Source organism: Malaclemys terrapin, chromosome 5 (assembly GCF_027887155.1).
Source record: "Malaclemys terrapin pileata isolate rMalTer1 chromosome 5, rMalTer1.hap1, whole genome shotgun sequence".
In the NCBI taxonomy this organism is placed as follows: Eukaryota; Metazoa; Chordata; order Testudines; family Emydidae; genus Malaclemys; species Malaclemys terrapin.
The window spans coordinates 76,859,989-76,880,325 of NC_071509.1; the positions used below are offsets into that span (position 1 = coordinate 76,859,989).

The 20,337-nt window shown below is 44.3% G+C and overlaps 1 protein-coding gene across 2 annotated transcripts in view; it reads left to right on the plus strand.

The window, feature by feature from the left end:
* The window catches only part of NAF1 (nuclear assembly factor 1 ribonucleoprotein), a 67,937-nt gene that overhangs the window by 16,954 nt on the left and 30,646 nt on the right, over positions 1 to 20,337 (plus strand). Inside the window, exon 3 of one of the 2 annotated variants that reach the window (XM_054030638.1) lies at positions 7,597 to 7,693. In XM_054030638.1, coding sequence (XP_053886613.1) covers positions 7,597 to 7,693 — 97 coding nt within the window. The remainder of the gene's footprint in view (positions 1 to 7,596; positions 7,694 to 20,337) is intronic. The other variant, XM_054030639.1, reaches the window with a different exon arrangement.

Consider the following 20,337-nt stretch of genomic DNA (forward strand, 5'->3'; position numbering starts at 1 on the left):
TCCACCTGAAACCAGAATATGTGTGGAGGATCTTCTATTCAAAAGTGATGGTTTGTTCATTGTAAGGACTGATGAAATCCTAGAAAAGATGAGCCTTATTAGATGAACACCTGGGTTGCTAGGGGTTTATCAGTCCCCAGAAAAGAGGTTTGAAGCTCCTGTCTTTAGATACCATACACAGCATTGCCTTTGTGCCTCTTCATCTTGATGCAACTGCATCAGTCACTAGTCAGGAAGATTCGATTTAATCATGGATTTATACATAAATGTGCATTCTTGTTGGTTGTTATAACCTTAATACATATTCTTCATAACTCAGAGATGTAGGTTTCATTTTTAGAAGGTACACACTATACATTTTTTAAACAGTGATTTATTTTATACACTTTTCAGATCAGTTTTACAGCTATATCAGAAAATGAATGATTGGTTATTTCATTTACCAAAGGAAATTGAAGCAGATAGTTCACCTCCCAGTGACTTCATAAATATCTCCAATTCAACAGGTTAATCATTAATATTTGGAGGATTTTCTTGCCATGCTGCATTAGGAGGAGAACCTCACCAGACAGACATTTAAATTGTTTTATTTAACTAAAACAACAACATTAAGTATTCTGGATTTTTTTCTTCAACAGCAAACATACAATATTTTAACAAAACAAGCGTATGTCCCTCACTTCTCACATTTATCTCTAGGCTTCTTCTCCCTGTCCAGATCTATTCCACCCCCATCAATCTTCTATTTATTGAACTTTTTGAAACTTTTGCACTTTTAGAACGAGGTAAGGGATTGACTCTGTGAACACAAATTTGCCGAGGGACAATAGGGTTGTTATTTCTCACTTCTATATATTTATTTATTTAAAAACATTTTTGCTGTTAACAAGCATATTACCTCTGGAGGCACACATCCACAGTTTGTGAACTGCAAAACTAAGCAGTCTGGTATCTTCTAGACTGAGCACTGGGTCCCATTGGGTAGATAGAAAGATAAACCTAAATAATCTATACAGAAGCCTGTGGAACCCCATAACATTGGGTCCCTAATCCATGAACTATTGTAATATTTAAGTTTTGTAAATGAGTTCCATGAATATATTCTCATACTATAGAACTAGAATTCATAATCCCTATTCCATGATGAGATATCTTTGAGCTATAATGCATCTTAATTAAAACTATCTTTAGATAGGTTTTTTTCCTCAAAAAGCATTTTATCAAAAAATACGATTTAAATAATGATTTTTAAAAAAAACTTTGATTTTTATCCACCCTGATCGATACCAGCACCAGCAACCTCCTGCTCAACAGCAGCGGAGAGGAGATAGCGTCAAGTCCCATCGAAAGGGCAGACAAACCACATCTTTGTCTTCTGCATCAGGCCTTTTTTCAGGCTTGATGTGAGGCTCAAGCTCCTAACCAATCTTAATTTGTTTATACTCTTTCTCCTTTCTTCTCCTCCTTCTCCCACCCCTTTGGATCCTAGAAATAATGCAAAGGAGTTATTCCTTACAGTTTTACACCATCCCTTCCATTCCTATTCATGGACCCTCGGAAAGCTAAGGACAGAATTTAGTTCGCTCTTGGAAGTAGGAACTATATAGAATGTTCAAAAGGGATTCTATTCCATATGCTTTCTGGCTTCCGATGAAGGACTCTGAGCCATCTTAGATCTGAGAAAGCTCAGCTCCTTCATCAGAAAGTTCATAGTCTGTCTATTGACACAAGCATCCATAATTCCTTCCCTATCCACCCAAAATTGGTTCAGGGCTCTGTTTACAGGGTGTGTACCACGTTGTTATGAGGCCTTCACATTGCAAGTATTTTTGCTTCCTTCTGGGAGTAGATCACTAGCAGTACAGGGTCCTTCCCTTTGGTGTATCTGCTGTTCCCATATACAGTATTTACAAAGTGTCTATCAGCGGTGGCAGCACATCTAAGATGATAGGCTATACATGGTGTGGAGAATAAGGGAGTTGTGTGTAATCTCCTATAAATATATACACCTCAGTTTACCTGTTTGATATTATCCGGCCTGGCTGCCAGGAGTTGAATTGAAGGAGGTTTTTTGTGGGGGAAACAAACAGAAAAATGAAATAATGACACACAAGGCTCATTAGTGGGACAGTGGGGGCGCTATGAAGTGAGGAATGCTCCTGTCTCGTTCCAGTCAGCCTGGCAAGGTTCGCTCTTCCCGGGCCTTAGCCTAGGATCAAAGAGAATACTGGTACCTTAAAGCAGAGGTTTTCAAACTGGGAGGTATGTACACCTATGGGTGATTCACCAAGGTTATCAGGGTGGCATGATGACTTTATAGGCCTGAGCTGAAGGAGGGAGCTCTAAACAGGGTGTCTTGGCTGCTGGGGCTAGGCTCCCTGCCCGTATTGCGTCCTCACTGGGTAGCTGCAGGAGGCCGGTGGGTACTCTGAGCAAGTAGTTGAAGGTTGTACCCTGAGAGAACTGACTCTCCTGCTAGACAGAGCCCCCTCCTGAGTGTGGCCTCAGGACACACCATGTTGCCTACTTTCCTTGCTGGACAGAGCCTGCGCTGGGGAGGTGGATGGGATTGTGCTGAAGGGTCAGGATGGGAGCTGTGTCTAGAAGGGGAACCAGTACTCATGGGGTGCAGCCTTCTGCTCCTCTCCTGACCCCAGCCCTTCAGCACTACTCTGTTTGTTTCCCCTCCACAGTGGGGAGTGAGACAGACAGGAAGCTGGGTCCTGGCCGCTGAATTTGCCTGACCAACTACAGGGAACAGAAGGCCTCCTCAACTACCACATGGTGAGCACCTGCCCACCTTCAGTATGGCTCTCCTTGGCACGCATCTCTGGCTCCCTGCAAAAAATATTTTTTTTGGAGGGAAATGGGGAGAGGGGTGCATGAGACATGAATCTCTGAAGGGAAGCTCACTCCCCCCCGCCCCCCCCCCCCCCCCCCAATAAAAAAATAAAAAATAAAAGCCTGGAAAACTGCCTTCAATATATTGGCATAGGGAAGAAATGAGTGGATCTTCAGAAGCTGCCTGGAGGGAGACCCTGACAGAGAGACCAAGGCCATGTCTACACTAGTGAGCTTACAGTGTCGCAGCAGTACTGCTGTAAGATCGCTTCTGTAGCTGCTTTATGCTGGTGGGAGAGAACTCTCCCATCAACATAATAAAAACACTTCAACAAGGGGCGGTAGTTATGTCGGTGGAAGAAGCTCTCCCACCAACATTGTGTTGTGCACACTACCACTTATGCAGGTGAAACTTATGTCGCTCGGGGTGAGTTATTTTTTCACACCCCCGAGCGACAAGTTTTGCCGACATAAGTGGTAGTGTAGACATGGCCTTAGAAAGTCACAGAAACTTCAGTAGTCAGGGTCTCTCCCCCAACTCAGAATTGGAGGTAACTGGCTGAAAGGGTGTGTATAAAAACTTGCAAGGAAACATGACAACATAGGTAAAACCTATGTCTATGGGATTTTTAGTTTCAATCTTTTGCTTTAGGTGTTATGTACCTCTAGGTGAATGAATAATTAGTTTTGAAGATTGCTTTTGAGTCACTTTAATCAGTTGTCACAGGCTCCCAGAGGAAAAGGGCTTATAGGTGCCAAACATAGTTGGTCCTGTTGAGTTACCATGATTGTTAAAGGGGGAGACCCAGCCTGAGTGCTTGAACTGCATGGGTTTTCCCATGGGGGGAGAGGGGGAGGTAAAGGAAGCCAGGCCTCCTACCTGCAGGATGTACTCAAGAGGATTAAAGGCGGTCTAAAGTGCATCTTTCCCTGTAACTGTGACACCCTGTATACCCCTATTTAGAAGTCTGTCCAGGAATATGACTCACACGTGTTGCCTTTTTGAGAACCTGACTGAGAATAAATTGGGGGGGGAAAGCACACAAATTCTCCTTCACTGGGTGATTCTGGATTTTCAAGCAGGAAGAGCCTTCCTCACATGAACCCTTCCTGAAAATTCAGTCAGCAATAATTAGATGTCAAGAGAACTCCAACTAGACAGCAGTGTTCTTCCTCAGACCTAATAGCCTCAGCTACATAAGTAACCTCAATGCACAGCTCAAGATGAGAGCTCTGCAATATTGACTAGCACAATATCTGCCAAGTTGAAATTGACTCTCCCAAGAGAAGCTCTCCTATCTCTTTCACGGTAGAAAGAGTGTTAGAACATCCTGAAAGGAGTAACTTTAAACTCCATAGCTTCGTCAGCAACCCAATATGGGATGGAGAATCCCATTTCAGCAACCTAACAATTCATGATAATTGGAACCATTTGGAAAAGAAGCTACATACGCACAGTGTACTAGAATTGAAAGCAATTAGCTGGATGCTAAAGTCTTTCCTCCTCACTTGCAAGACAAGCTACTTCAAGTTGTTCTGGACAACACATCAGTGATGTACAATGTGAGCAAAGAGAAGCTTATTCCGCCCAACTGTGCAGGGAAGCTGTGGGATTATGGGACTGATGCATTCATTACATTTACTCCATAGCTGGCAAAGAAGACAAGGTAGTAGATCAGCTGGGTAGTGTCAGAAGAGCGCTGCATGAATGGTCTCTAAAGACATCATTGATAGATGAGAGCTTTGCCTCGGGTTATCTGGAAATCTGTTCACATCCAGGCACAACTCCAAATGTCTGAGGTTCTGCTTGAGAACAGAAGCAGACTATCAGTCTATTTTAGATGTGTTTCCTCTCGCCTAAAGAAAACATATATTGACGATAGCTAGCCTCTACTCTCCCATTAGGGATTAGATAACATTTCACAGTGCCAAAGATGGCCTTGTGCCTTAGATATATTCCCACTGTAGAAATTTATAGAGCAGCTCTGTGGAACTCTGCACTTTTACTGAACACTATGCAATAGACCTAGCATACAGGTCAGTTGCTCAGTTTGGTAGAGTGGTTCTTCAGTCACTGTTTAATTAGGTCTCTGTTTCAACTTTCTCAGATGACAGTACTTATTCCCAAACTATCCCATGTGTTGGGAATGTGAAGAGGGTACTACCACAAAGTAGAAATGATGGTTGCCTGTACCTGAAATTCTTTGCACATTCACATTCCCTGCTTTCCTTTCTCTTCCCTGGAGTCCTAACTACAGTCTTAGACCTGAGGAGGCAAAGGAAGGAACTCGGGCAACTGGAGCACCATTCTCCTTAATTCTCAGAAAATGTGAGAAAAAGAGTAGGAGAGGACACAAGAGCACTGCAATGGGCACTGCTGTGAAATGTTCCATTGTCCCATGAGTAGGAATGTGCAGGATCCATTGTGAAGAACTCTGGGTGCAGCAGAGTAACCTTCAGATGGTTCCTGTCCCAAGAAATTTAGTATCCAACTAAAAAGTCTATCAACGTTTCAGTGTGGTAGGGGTAGGAAGGAGAATTGAGGCCTAGAAGTCCTCAACCTGAAACCGTAGAGCATAGCTTGTCAATGGCAAATTGTTGGGGTTTGAATCCTGAAAAGCTGAACTCTTACCAAGATTGAGAGCTTGTCTGCCAAGACTGAGAAGAGCTTGTCAACATGATGCCTCCAAGAAGCTATTGAGTAATATATTAAGCTAATGTGTTTTTAGTTATTTAGGGATATGAGAGCCCATAAAAAGGATAGTTACATATTGAAAGTAGAGACAATCTGGCTAATTTTCTATCCCTATCCTGTCTAAGGCCAGTCCTGAATCATTTCTTTTTCCAAATTAATTTGGCCAATTCAGTGTTTCATGTGTGGTACGAGGCTGGTATTAAATGTCAGGCTGATATGTTTTGGTTCCAAACCTTTGTACTTTTTTGCATAACTAAAAGTAAGAGTAAAGCTTTCCAGATGCCTCACTTTTTTTGTATATGCTCAGCCAGGACCCTGCATATTTTATGTGAATCTATAAAGTAATCATTGGCTTTGCTCTATTACCCCTGAAATACATCTTGTATACCCGAAGCCTTCCTAAAAGTATGGTCTCTGCTAATATAAAAATTCAGTGAAAATGGGAACCTTTGTTAGATCTAAGTTTAGAATGGTATGAAACGATGTCTCAGGATAGGGGAGCTGATAGTGTTGAATGTGGTACTATATACAACTACCAAAGCCTCTAATGATGTTGATGCAAGAGAAGCACTGTAGTTATACAAAACCCCTCAAACCATTCCTCCACTGTTCAGATGCAAATTTATTCCAATAATTAACTTATCTGAAATGTGGCACAAAAATTGTAGATTTAGGCCCATTGCGGGTTGGGTTGGGGAGGTATGATCTCAAAATTGTTTATCTTAGTGTATAAGTCCATCCTAGGAAACTGGATAAAGGAGTCTTCACTAATATCTCGTTTTTAATACTGTGGAGTTTCCTGATTGTGGATGGCAAAAATAACAAAAATGAAGCTAGTACTGTGAGGTCTGTTGAGTATTTGTGAACTCTACTGAAGAGAATCCAGAATACATTGGATTCAGGGATGAGTGAACTAATGTGTATATTATTTTAACACCATAAGATAAGAGGTCTGTATCAAACTTACAGGAATATAGGGCGAAGTGACACATGGTGTCTTCCTGACAATATCAATGCAATACAATAAAATGGGATGATTAAGATAATTAATATAATGTTGAGTGTGTTTAAGTTTTGTATGCTAATAGTTTTAGAGAAGTTTGGAGAGTGGTGGTGATTGCTGTACTATGATGGGTCTTTCAGCATTTTGTTACGCACAGTGAAACTTAGGGCATGCTTATGCTGCATTCAGGAGGTGTTATCGCAGACTGGTGGCTGGATAGGGTAGCTCTGCTCATCCAGGACCCATGGGTATGTAATTCAGTGGCTGCTGCCTATGCTGCTATAGCTTCATGGCTATTGTTACTCAAGCTAGCTTTGATCTAGCTAGATCAAGACTGTGCTGGGTATGTCTACATATGCTGCAGTCACATCTGCGGACTGCAGTATAGATATAACTCTAGATATTTATATTACATATACTGGTTTGTACCTATGTATCTTTGTGGGGATGCGGGGGGACAGTTCTCCTAGGCTGTTTTATTGTGTGCCGGACAACAGCTCAGATGTCTTCTTACTAAAGGCTTACTAATTTATTGCTGTACTAGTATCCTATATAATTCAATAATTTTTAGGTTTAATACACTCTTCTCCTTGCTGTTATATCAGATATTTAATCTCTGCTGTTCTGCATTTAATACCATTTTTGTCTGCTGCTGCAGAAATATTTTCCAGTGTTGTACATGGATGTGATTGTATAATCATTTAAAAGTTCATGTCAGAAAGTGAAGTTTAAAACCAAATTTCTCTTAACTGTTCAAGTTAATCTTTGGTTGAGTAAAACTGACTTAGATGTAATGGATATATATGCAGCAGTGCTGTGGCATGGAAGTATTTTAAAAATCAGTAAAATAACATTCCCCAGATGTAATTTCAGCTCTCTTTAATTTGAACAATTTTGTTTGTATTCCATTTATTAGAATGAATTATTACTAGAAATTAGCCATAATTTTTTTTCTTGAACTGCAAAAGTGAAATGTTTAAAATCATACCCTGCCAGCCATTGAGGAATGTCTGACCACAAAGTATTATATTTTGAAAATTAATTACTTTTATATTAGCAGGGACCGCCTTCTGTTGAAGATTTGACAATAATTCTGCCTGAGGATGTTGAGCTGAAGCCCTTTGGGACAGTTTCAAGCATTATTGAGCAGTTGGGTAAGCAAGATCTAGTTCTCTTATTTTGTTTAAATGAAAATACAGTTATACATATATATTCATGATAATTGGAACCACTTGGAAAAGAAGCTACGTATCGGTATACTAGAATTGAAGGATAAGGCAGTCCTCCATTTCCTTTGGCTTCATGCTCTTACAGAATGTAAGGGAAAAAAAAGTAGGGCATTGAATACAAACTGTTCTACTGAACAGATAAAAAATTGTATTAAAGCTAATGTTAAAAAAATTATGTAATACATAGATAGAGAAGAGTGTCTGTATTCCTGGGTATAGATTATCCACAAATACAAAGTTTGTTTTTAAAAGTCATATGATACATAGAGTACATAATCAGCAATAATCCAAATTTAGGTGAATACATTTAAGAATACAGTTTTGATATTAGCATCTAAGTATTCGGGCACCTCACTCATGAGAAGTTGTACAGAGATTTGATTGTGGAAAGCAAAATATATCAATGAGTGGAGATTGTCCCTCAGTAATTGAGAATTAGGGTAGGTTGTCCATTAGTTGTGCTGAATGCCTCTCTGTGGCTATTGGATAGTTAAGTCACTGTCTGAGTTAGTGTGGAAGTGCCATCAAGAGCTGAATAGAATCAATATATATGAATGGAGAATCTGGACAAGACCCTGAGTTTCTCATTGTATGTCTACCCAGCAAAAGAAAAGTCCTGCAGGGTGGGAAGGTCCCAGAGCCTGCGCTCCAGCCTGAGCCTGGAAGTCTACACAGCAACAAAACAGCAGGTTTTTCTTTGCTGTGGTAAACATACCCCAGTGATTCTCAAATTTTTGTACTGGTGACCCCTTCCACATAGCAAGTCTCTGAGTTCGACCTCCTTTATAAATTAAAAACACTTTAAAATATATTTAACACCATTATTAATGCTGGAGGCAAAGCGGGGTTTGGCATGGAGGCTGACAGCTCGCGACCCCCCACGTAATAACCTCATGACCCCCTGAGGGGTCCTGACCCCCAGTTTGAGAACCCCGACATACCCTCAGTGACTGAACATTAACTCTTAATTGGGAAGCCAAAGGAGGTTGACCAAGTGAACACAGCATGATTACAGCAATAGACAAAGAAATGAGGTGTCAAGTGGCTGTGTTTTTTGTGAAAGGTTTAAAATGAGAACGTTTTCTCCATCATTTGGAATGAGTTATTTAAATATCTTAATTACAGAAATATTTGGGAAGTAAACGTTTAATCTTCCTGTAAACATTTAAAAAATGTTCAGAAAATTTTTTAGTCCCACATGTTCTATTTAAATTGTCTTAGGCTGCCTTGTCTGCACTGCCACTTTACCGTGCTGAAACTTTCTCGCTCGGGGTATAAAAAAACCACTCCCCTGAGCGATGCAAGTTTCAGTGCTGTAAAGTGGCAGTGTAGACCGTGCACCAGCGCTGGGAGCTACTCCCCTCGTGGGGGTGGGTTTTTTTACAGCGCTGCGAAAGCTCTCTCTCAGCGCTGCGAAAGCTCTCTCTCAGCGCTGGTGCCGCGACTACACAGCCACGTTAAAAGCGCTGTCAGGGAAGACACATCCTTAGAAGGTATATAGGATGGTGAAGGAAAGCCTTCAACGTTTTATAGCAATGCAGGCCAGAATGCTTTCTCCTCTCTCCTTCAGTATATGGTAATAGAGAAACAACCTTGTGTTTCTCCCACAGTGTTTGCACTATGCATTTGTTCATCCTTTTCACATTTTTTACTTACGTTGCTCCTGGCACCTTGACCCAGGTATTGGTTGCGAGTGCTAGCAGCCATAGGATAGAGCATGACTAAAGTGCAGAAGTGTTTCGTGTATTGTGCTGGTTGTAGGGTGAGCCCAGGTGGGATTGTGAAGTATAGTGGACAAAAGCATAGATACATGCAGTATATATTAAAGGGATATTTCAGGTCCATATAGGTCCCAAATGTAGATCTTGTGAAATCGGACTTCTATAGCACATGACATTAAAAGAAATGTTTCTATGAAATCTTGTTTAAAAAACTAACTTAAAGCTTATTTGTGGGAGCACATTATTCCTTTAAAAATATTTCAGACCTAATTGTTGCGGAAGCCTATCACCTTTGAGAACCAGGAATTGAAACTCATTTTAAAGAAGACTGAAATTGACTAGTAGTTTATTTTTGTTCCTTTGAGTGAAATCCAAAAAATACATTTTAAGTGATCTAATTTATTTGAATCTAAATTTTTGTTGGTAATATAGGTAAGAAAACCTGCTGTGTTTTTCTTTTTAAATGAATTTGAACCCGACAACCTCTTTTATTTGGAAACAAATTTAAATTGTGACAGAAGTTACTGGGGGAAAGGAAGGAGCTGTTCACGCAGTCCCCTTGCATTTTCTAGCTGTTCAAAGGAGTCAAAATGAATCTTGGGAAGAAGTTGAGTTCAGTTGTCCTCACTTGGAAGGATAGTCCCCATGAAACCGATCCTCTGGAAGGAAGTAAAAGGAATAAAGTAGGGCCTAATCTCTTTTCCTCAGTCATTTATTTCCTGAGGATCACTTATATTTTTAGTTGTGTACATGAAATTTTAAGAGACTGAGGTTATGTCTACACTAGCGCTTTTGTCGGTATGACTTAAGTCAAGGGTGTGAAAAAACACCCCCCTGAGCGACATAAGATACACTGACAGACATGCCGGTGTGGACAGTGCTATGTCAGTGCGAGACACTCTCCCACCAATGTAGCTGCAGCCACCGCTCGTTGGGGGCGGTTTAATTATGTGGATGGGAGTGCACTCTCCTGTTGGCATAGATTGGCTACATGGGAGATCTTACAATGGTGAAGCTGCATCGGTACAGCTGTGCTGCTGTAAGCTCTCTAGTGTAGATGTGGCCTGACTTTTCAGGCTTGAAAAATTTGGCCTAAGTTTGTAGTCCTTATGGATTCAAAGGAACCTTCCAAATGTAAACCAGTGCAGGGATGTGTGTTCCTGAGGCCCTGTCTACACTGGCAAGTTTCTGCACAGTAAATCAGTTTTCTGTGCTGTAACTCCCAAGGTGTACACACTGCCATGCTACTTAATGTGCAGAAACTGTGCAGTTGTAGCGCTTTAAAAAAACCACCCCAACGAGAGGCATACAGCTTTCTGCACCAGGGCTACAGAGCTGTGGTGCCAATGTAGACACCGTGGTCAATTACAATGCTGCGATTGGCCTCCAGGAGCTGTCCCACAATGCCTGTTCTCGCCTCTCTGGTCAACAGTTTGAACTCTACTGCCCTGCCCTCAGGTTACCAACCGTCAGCCCCACCCTGTAAATTCCTTTGGAATTTTGAAAGTCCCCTTCCTGTTTGCATGTAGTAGTCTCAGCACGTTTCCAGGTGGCCATGCCTGCTCCACGCACCAGGCGATCCCCTTCTTGGAGCAATGCCAAGCTGCTGGACCTCATCAGCATTTGGGGAGAGGGAGCTGTCCAGTCCCAGCTGTAGGAATTATGATACCTATGGAAAGATTTCACAATGCATGACAGAAAGGGGCCATGACCGGGACACATTACAGTGCAGGGTCAAAGTGAAGGAGCTGTGGAACGCCTGCAGGAGGCAAACCACTCCGGTAATGCGCCCACAAGCTGCCGGTTCTACGAAGAGCTGGACACAATACTTGGTGGCGACCTCACCTCCACTGCGAAGACCACTGTGGATACTTCGGTGGCTTACATGCCAGTTGAGAGTGGACTGAGCCAGGAGGAGGAAATCTTGGATGAGGATGTGGACGGGGAGGGAGACCCAGAGGCAGAGGATGACTCAGAGGTCAGAGATGCATGCAGCCAGGAGATGTTTTCTACTCCGGAGGAGGCTAGCCAGTCACAGCAGTCGGAGCTTGGTGAAGTGCAAACACAAGAGGAGGCCCCCGGTAAGTGGATTTTAATTTGGGAATTGCCGAAGCGAGTTGTTGGGGGCAGGAAGGTTGCAGAAAGCAGACTTGTCTCCCACCTCATGCCTAGTCTGAGTGACGGAACAGGCTGCCTCACTTCACGGGAATCTCCCTCAGAGATCTCCAGGAAACTCTCGTGGAGATACTGGGGCAACTCGCTGCCGCAGGTTCTTTGGCAGAGCTGCTTTGTTTCTTGCCCCATTAACGGTAACTTTCCTGTGCCACTGTGCCATCACAGGGAGGAGGGCAGAGGGGGGGACCATTGCTGCACACAGGTGAGCTGCATAGGGGCCAGGGCGGGAGCCGCAGGCTTGGAGAAGACCCTCCCTTGATTCCCTGCTCACCCTCAGCAGCGAGATACCTTTCATAATGATCACATCCTGTGGAAAGTGTGGGGACAGGAATGATTATCAGGCCCCCCTACAGTCCTGGCTCTCCCCAAGTACCCAGTGTACAGCAGGGTCAGGGAAGAGTGATTTACCCTGTCCCTGCAGCTACTCACCATTTTGCGGGTCTTGTGGCTCATGGGTGTTTGCCTGGGGTCAGCCAGTTAGTGACAGGTGTGTGAGTACAGACTGAATCAATGTTCTCTGTGTTGCAAACAATATTGCTTCTGTAAAATGTTGCGTTTAAACTTCACAGAGATGACCTTGGGAGCCCAGCCTCCCTCTTTGTTACCAGCTGCTGAATGGCTGTGCAGAAGTAGAAAGCGGTCACAAAGAACTAAGGAGGACTTTCTGCGTGATGTTATGATGTACTCCACCGCTGAGAAACAGGAATTGAAGGAGCGGTGGGACAGCGAGAAGTGGGACTGAAAGGAGAATGCGGCACACCAGAATGAAGCCACATAATGGCTCTTAAAGGTTATGGAGCGCCAAGCAGACATGCTCCAGGCAATACTAGCTCTTCAAACCAAGCAGCTCCGCGCGTGCCCGCCCTCCCCTGCAGCCGCTGTCGCAAAACTCTTTCCCATTCCTCCCCCCACCCGACACCGCCAACACAGTTATCAACCACCTGGCTCCAGTCTATATCCGCTGCATTCCACTCCTTCCCCCTCACAGTCCAGCCCTGAGGACTCCCACTACCCACTGCACTCAACACCTGCCCTCTGCAGTTTGGCCCTGTTGTAGTACAGTACCCGCTGCATTGTACTCCAAAGGAGAAGGATATGATCAGGACAAACCAGGATATGATCCCTGGACATACACACATCTGTAGCCATCCCGGGACCCCTCCTCCTCTTGGGACCTTCCCTTCCCCCATCCCCCATCCCCCATCCCCATCCCCGATGATGTATTTTTTATTATTATTATTGTTTGAGTCTTTCTTCTGTTGTTGTCTTTTAATAAAATAATTGTCTTGGTTTGAAAGCAATCTTTATTCTATTAATTGAAAGCAAAAAGAGCCCTGCAAAGCAACACAGAATTATGTTAAACTCACATATTTCATAGTCTGCACCAATCACCTCCTAGCATTACAAGCACTGCACTCCTGAGCATAGCAACAAATATTAGTGGCTTTCAGCTTCAAATTGCTGCCTCAAGGCATCCTTGATCCTTGTGGCCCCACACTGTGCCCCCTAGTAGTCCTGTGCTCTGGCTGTTCGGAGCTCATGGCTCTGTTGACCAGTATGCTGTTCGCTCTCACTAACATGTTATGAATGGTAGTGGAGTTACTCCTTAAACTATAAAGTCAAGAGGAGTGCGACATTGATCTCGCCACGCGTAGTAGCCATGACACGAGATTGCTTGTGGCATTCACAGAGGTGCTGACCACAGTGGAATGCTGCTTTTGGCTCGGGAAACAAGCACTGAGTGTTGGGATCACATCGTGATGCACGTCTGGGATGACGAGCACTGGCTGCAGAACTTTGGATGAGGAAAGCCACGTTCATGGCACTATGTGATGTGCTCATCCCATGCCCTGAGTCTGCAGACTGCCTTATGTAATAGTTGTGAGGTGTGAACTGGCCCAGTAATTTCAATTGATTGTCAGTTCTGAAACATTATAATGGCAATGTGAGTCAACTGTTATCACTTTAGCCATTAGCATTTCCCATAATTTAGGCAAGATATCATGGCATAAAGAATTGGAATCAGGAGTGCTAGGTTTTCATCTTTGCTACTGACCTGCTGTGAGGCATGGGCAGGTCACTACCTCGCTGCACCTCTGTTTTCCTTTCCCTCTAATTCTCTGGGAATGGACTTTCTCCCTGTGGCCTTGTCTTCAGTTGGTTTGTTTATCCCACAATCTCAAACTGTGTCCTCCTTCCTTTTGGATACTAAAGTCTACTTTTTCTCTTCTGCACTAGCAAAACTTCCAACTTCATATTGTCTGCAGTGTAACGATGCATCATAAATACAAAAATCTGTAGAGCACTGAAAAGTAAAATATAGTCACAGATTTAAAGGGATTGGACTAACCATTTCAGTGTGCGAGGCCCCAAGGGACCATACTTTTTTCAGGGTGGGTCATGCAACCCCCTGATTCTGAGTCTGAACTCTTGGGCTGCAGCACACCCTGCTTCTTACTGTAGCTTTCAACAGCAAGTCTAATTGAAATCAGACTCCTGAGAGAAGCTGTACCTTCTGAAGGAGCAATGCAACCAGTGAAGTATGTGCAGTGAAGCAGGCAGCCTTTTCAAAACAAGATGGCATTTATTAGTCAACTGGAATAAAACATATGGCAGACATTAGGTGAGCAAGTTTAAGGTTAAAACCAAATCTAAGTCAGAGTCCATATTGGTAGGACCAATGGTCCCAAGATTCCATTCTCTTCTGAGATCGATGTTGTCTCCCAATATTTGTCTCTGGATATGTCTACATTGCAGTGTAAGCCCAAGCTTGAGCCAGGGCTCCAGCCTAACTCCTCTTGCATCTGCATTGCAGTTGTGCTAACCTAGGGTTTGGATCCAGGGTCACAGGACCATGCAGGGCTGGATGGTCTTCTCTCGAGTCAAGCCAGGATACAGGGTACGAGCCCTGTTGCTTTGCAGTGTATACGCAGCCCTGCTTGACTCAGGTCCCAGGAGTTAGAGTTAGCTAGTATCTCACAATTCCATGGGATAACTGCCTTCGTCCCCTCTATCCCAAGAATCTGCAATCCACTCTATTGAAAACAAGAAGCCACCCCCACTTTGCAAACGTCAGCAGCTCATATCAGCATTACCCATTTTTTTCTGATCACCAGTCTGTAAGCACACTGTCAGAGAGCCTCATGGGTTTGTAATGGAGAGTGAACTGATCAAACCTTTTGCAAAGCAAGCTGCTTCATGGTCACGAGAGCACAACCAGATTTTGGTGACTCTCTGGCATGAGGCCAGTAAAATTGTGGACTTCAGCAAAAGCACCAGGTCTGACTATGCATACTAGGAGAGAGCTTAAAAAGCTGGCAGCTCTGCAGATTTTTTGGTCAAGTGATCAATGCAGGGAGCTTATTAAGAGGCTGAAGAGTGAGTACTGGAAGACCAGGGACAAGAACCGAACCTCAGGCAACTCAACAACATGCCCATTTTATGATGTCTTCTGGGTTTTGGACACTGCACCCAGCACAGAGCCAATTCTGCTTCATGATGACCTGGTCAGCAGGGATATCCCCTGCTGGCCCCTGACTGCAGCATGGGAACTGAGGGGAACCAGAAGCAGGCTCTCAGTGAGGAGCTTGAATTGACTTTTTTTTTTTTTTTTTTTAATGGAAAAAAGTCACAGAGCAGGCTGTGGATCAGGATCAACAGCAAATTCTCCAACCTTACTTGGAAGAACTGTTTTCTTTCCACCGTTCCCCACCCCTGACAAGGAACAGCCCACTGACAAACCTGCAGAGAACCTGGTGGAGACAGAAGCTATCCCAGAGCCCAGTAAGTGTGACTCAAATGTAAAGTTTATTATTATAGTAATGGGAGAAGCAATGCAAAAATGATAAGGCCTGGCTACCGGCGTTGAGTTACTAATCTGTAACAGCACCTAGATGTCTTTTCCGTTTCTCCCCCGCCCCCCCCCCCAAAGGAGTTCAGAATGGTGACTTGGAGTTTCAAATGTTCATAGACCGCTGAAAAGGTTATTTTAACTATGTCACAGATGTCTGCTAGGGTCATTCTTGTTTTCCTTTCAGTAATAAGAAGTTTGCCATTCTTTAATCACTCCTCCTGGGTCTGTTGAGCCACTTGTGAACAGTGAACTGAGTGTGTGTTTGGGAAACAGTATTCTATTTCCAAATCTAGTCCCTTCAGTTAAAGGTAATCCATGCAATCTGCAGGTCACAAAATCACGTCTCCAAAGTCTGAGTGTAGTGTTGGGTTTTCTCCCCCAGAACCGTGCCGGATGTGGGGTGGAGAAAAGCTGCAGATTTCAGTGTGTTTGCATGCAGCAATAACAGTGCAAGCTGTTAAGTGAGCTAACACAGCATTGTGTTAATTCCCTCATAGATTCTGACCCAATCCTGGCTGCTAATAGCTGCAAACTTTTCCTGAAGCAGGAACTCCAGATAGTTACCTACATTGTGGGGAAAGGCATATTTTACAGCCCCCTCCCCCCCTCATACAGCTGACCAATCCACTCCACTCTCAAATGTGCTGTTCAGTCACTGTATGTTTGACTACATGAGCTGTATACATTGTAGGTCTCCATCCATCAGCTTGGAATAACATCTCCCTCTACCAATAGAGCACCACAAAAACAGTTATGTCTTCCAAAATAAGAAAGGCCTGAAATATCAGAAAAAGCCTTTTCCAGCAAAGGCACTATACCCTTTTCTGCCCCCTGAATATGGCACTTAGTTATAAAAAAATTTTTAAACCGAAAAAAGATTATAGTTTTAAACTTACCACTGTTTCTGCACTTCACACTGCAATTAACAAGGCTATGTCCGGAGACAGTATGAGGACTGAAATATCCATCTCACAATATGTGTTGGTTCACTTTAGAAATGTTATATTTTATGTCCTTCAGATTCCACAATCATTAATTCTGTGCTCCTCCACAGAGCTAGTTTAGCCAGTAACCCTCTTGTTTTTTTGGTCCTATTTCAGGACCCTCAAGCTATGTTGCCTGCTGTTCTTCAGGAGCTTGATCCCTGGCCCAACGTATCTTTATGGACGATTCCGAAAGGAAGCGTTTCCACGATGATGTTATGGTTGATGCTCTTGAGAGGGTAGACCAGCAGGTCCAGTACCAGAAGAAAAGGGATGAAAGACTGGAACAATGGCATGCTGGCAGGTAGCAGGAAAGACTAAGGCTCGCAGCCCAAGTGGAAGACAGGGTTTCAGCGAGGGAGCAGGCAATTGCAAAACTGTTCTTGGAACAGGAATGGCAGCTAAGGGAAGAGGACGGAGCTCAACAGAGAACTATTTCAGCAACTCCTGTCCATAATGACTGCAAGAGCACCAGCTCCTGCTGCCTCCCCCACGCCATGGCATGATCATTCTGCAACATACCTGCAGTAGCTTGGATATCTCCATGTTGGGGCAGCTTATGCTTTCAGGAATCATGAGGGGAGGGCCAGGACATCTACACGCCATGCGGCCTTCCTTCCTTCAACCCCTTTCTAGTGGAAACCTCCACCCGCCTCCCTTGCTGCCAAGAGAGGGGAAAATATGTAAAGAAGAGAAAGGAGAATGTGGGGCCAGGGGACATCTGGAAGTAGATTGTGTTGGGCATTAACTACTTCCTGCCCTTTTTTGTATGTGTGGTTTTTATAATGGCAGTTCGCCTGCCCAAGACTGAGTGTTTTAATATTTTAAGATATGTTTACAAATAAAGCATGCTATGTTTTCAAGAAAGTTTATTGCTATCACTGCATTACATGATTTGAGTTAATATAGCTAAAAACATGTTCAGGAGCAATTAAGCATTAGTGAGCAAGCAGTATTTTTCTATTTAGCTAGGCACAGCGATTCATATTTCAATAAATATGGTCTGTAAAGCCATTCTGCTACCCCCTCCCCCTCACCAAATTCGTTATTTGTGTCATTCACTTATATTGCCTGGTAATCATGCCTACTCCCCTCAAGCATATTTATACAGGTACTATTCCCCCCTCTTCCATTGGGACATTAAAGTCCATAATGTGAGAATACAAAGCACCCCTGACTTCTGCTGCCCAGGTGCAACCAGTTCCTGCAGTGGTAGCTGAGGGTACTGTTCCAGTGTCCCCTTGCTGTCATAGGTCTGTTCAGGGGGAAATGGCTCACCTCTGGCTTCACAAAGGTTGTGAAGAGCATAGCAAGTGACAGTAATGTGAACAGCTTTGATGACACTGGAATCCAAATGGATTTGTGGACACCTCCAATGTGATTTTAATTTGCCATAAGCACATTCAGTAGTCATTCTAAAGCTGCTAATTAAACCTTTTTTTTTTTTCTTGCCAGGGCCTCTGAAATAAGGATACAGTTTGGCATTGTGAACTTTTTCTGGATAGCCCATGTTGACATGCATAAAAATGCCTTTATGGTCCACTAGTGCCTGTATAACAATGGAGTAGTACCTTTTGTGATTTATGTACTCATGTGGTCCTTAAGAAGGGCAAACTATGGGCACTTGAGTCCCCTCAATAACCATGGCATAGTTAGGAAACCCCATTCCCTCAATTTAGTAATTTTCTCAGGAATATCTTTAATGCCTGTCTCCTTGGGGTAAACAAGACACCTGATTGCCTCAGAAACCTCCACCACCGTCAGCTTTCCAAACTGGTTGGCAATGAACCTGTAGCAGTTGGGTAATTGGCTTCCAGACAGTTATAGCAACCCACTTTTGGACTGGCAAAGGTGACCTCCGAGGTGTGTCTTTACACTTGAGATGGGGACAAGCTGCTCACAAAGCTCCAGAATTTTGGCTTTCTTCATGCAAAAGTTCTGGACCCACTGCTGGTCATGCCGGGTATGCATGATGATGTGATCCCACCAATCTGTGCTTATGGCCCTGTGCCAGAAGCAGTGGTCTGTGTGGGATGGCATCAGTGGCTATGCCAATTATAGCATCTGCCAGTATGAGTCTGCGATGGGGGTTGGAGGGTGGTACTCCACTGCCTCAAGTGTTGAGTGCAGTGGGCAGTGGGTACTGGGAGTCTGCAGGGCTGGACTGTGATGGGGCAGGAGTAGAATGCAGCGGGTACAGACTGGAGCCAGGAGGTTGATAAGAGTTTGTTCGCATTGTCTGGGCGGCTCTTGGGAAAGAGTTTTGCGACAGTGGCTGCAGGGGAGGGCGGGCGCAGAGCTGCTCGGTTTCCAGTGCTAGTAGCGCCTGGAGCATGTCCGCTTGGTGCTCCATAATGTTTGAGAGCCGCTCCGTGGCTTTGTTCTGGCGCGCCGCGTTCTCTTTTCGGTCCCTCTTCTCATTGTCCTGCCACTCCTTCGATTCTTGTTTTTCGGCTGTGGAGTGCATCATGACATCACGCAGAAAGTCCTCCTTAGTGTTTAGTGGCTGCTTTCTAATTCTGCGCAGCCGTTCAATCGGCGATAACGAAGAGTGATGCTGGGCTCACAAGGTCATCCCGGGGAAGCCAAAATGCAACATTTTACAGAAGTAGTATTGTTTGCAACACAGACTACTGATTTAAAACACAGACACTATTCAAATATCTGTCACTGACTGGCTGACCCCAGGCAAGAGCACACAAGCCACAAGACCCTCAAAATGGTGAGTAACCACAGGGGCAGGGGAAATCAGTGTTTGAGGACCGTACTATAGACCAAGCATGTGGCTCTTGGGGAGCACCAGCACTGTAGAGAGAGGCCTTATACTCATTCCTGTCCCCACATTTTCCAAAGGTTGTGTTCATTATGGAAGATATCTCATTGCTGAGGGTGAGCAGGGAATCAGGGAGGCTCTTCTCCAAGATTGCAGCTTCCGCTCTGGCCCTCCACCAGTGACGGCAGAGCGGTGTGGGAAAGTTACCCTTAATGGTGCAAGGAACAGTAGCTCCGCCAAAGAACCTGTGGCAGTGGATTGCCCAGTATCTCCATGAGAGTTTTGTGGAGATCTCTGAGGCAGATTCCTGTGAAGTGAGGGAGTCAATCAACACCCTGTTCCACCGCTCAGACTGGGCATGTAGGGATATGCGCATCATACAGACACAAGCCTGCTTTCTGCAACCCTGCTGCCCCCAACAACTCGCTCCAGCGATTCCCAAAATCAAAGCCACGTATCAGGGACCTCCTTTCCTGTTTGCGCTTCACCAAGATCCGACTGCTGTGACTGGCTATCCTCCTCCGGGGTAGAGAAGAGCTCCTGGCTGCATGCATCTCTGACCTCCGAGTCACCGCTGCCTCTGGGTCCCCCTCCACATCCTCTTCCAAGATTTCCCCTCCTGGCTTGGTCCACTCTCAACTGACATACGAGCCACCGAAATATTCACAATGGCCTTCACAGTGGGGGTGGGGTTGCCACCGAGTATTGCGTCCAGCTCTTTGTAGAACTGGTAGCACGTGGGCGGAGCGGCAGTTTGCTTCCTGCGCCTTGTGATAGGCATTCCGGAGCTCCTTCACTTTGACCCTGAACTGCAGTGTTTCCCTGTCATGGCCCCTTTCTGTCATGCTTTGTGAAATCTGTATCATAATTCCTACGGCTGGAGCACAGCTGGGACTGGACAGCATCCTTTCCCCAAATGCTGATGAGGTCCAGCAGCTCGACATTGCCCCAAGTAGGGGAATCACCTGGAAAGATGCGCTGAGATCACTACAAGCATCACCGAGCAAACAGGAAAGGGACTTTCAAAAATTTCCAAGGAATTTAAGGACTGGGGCTCACAGTTG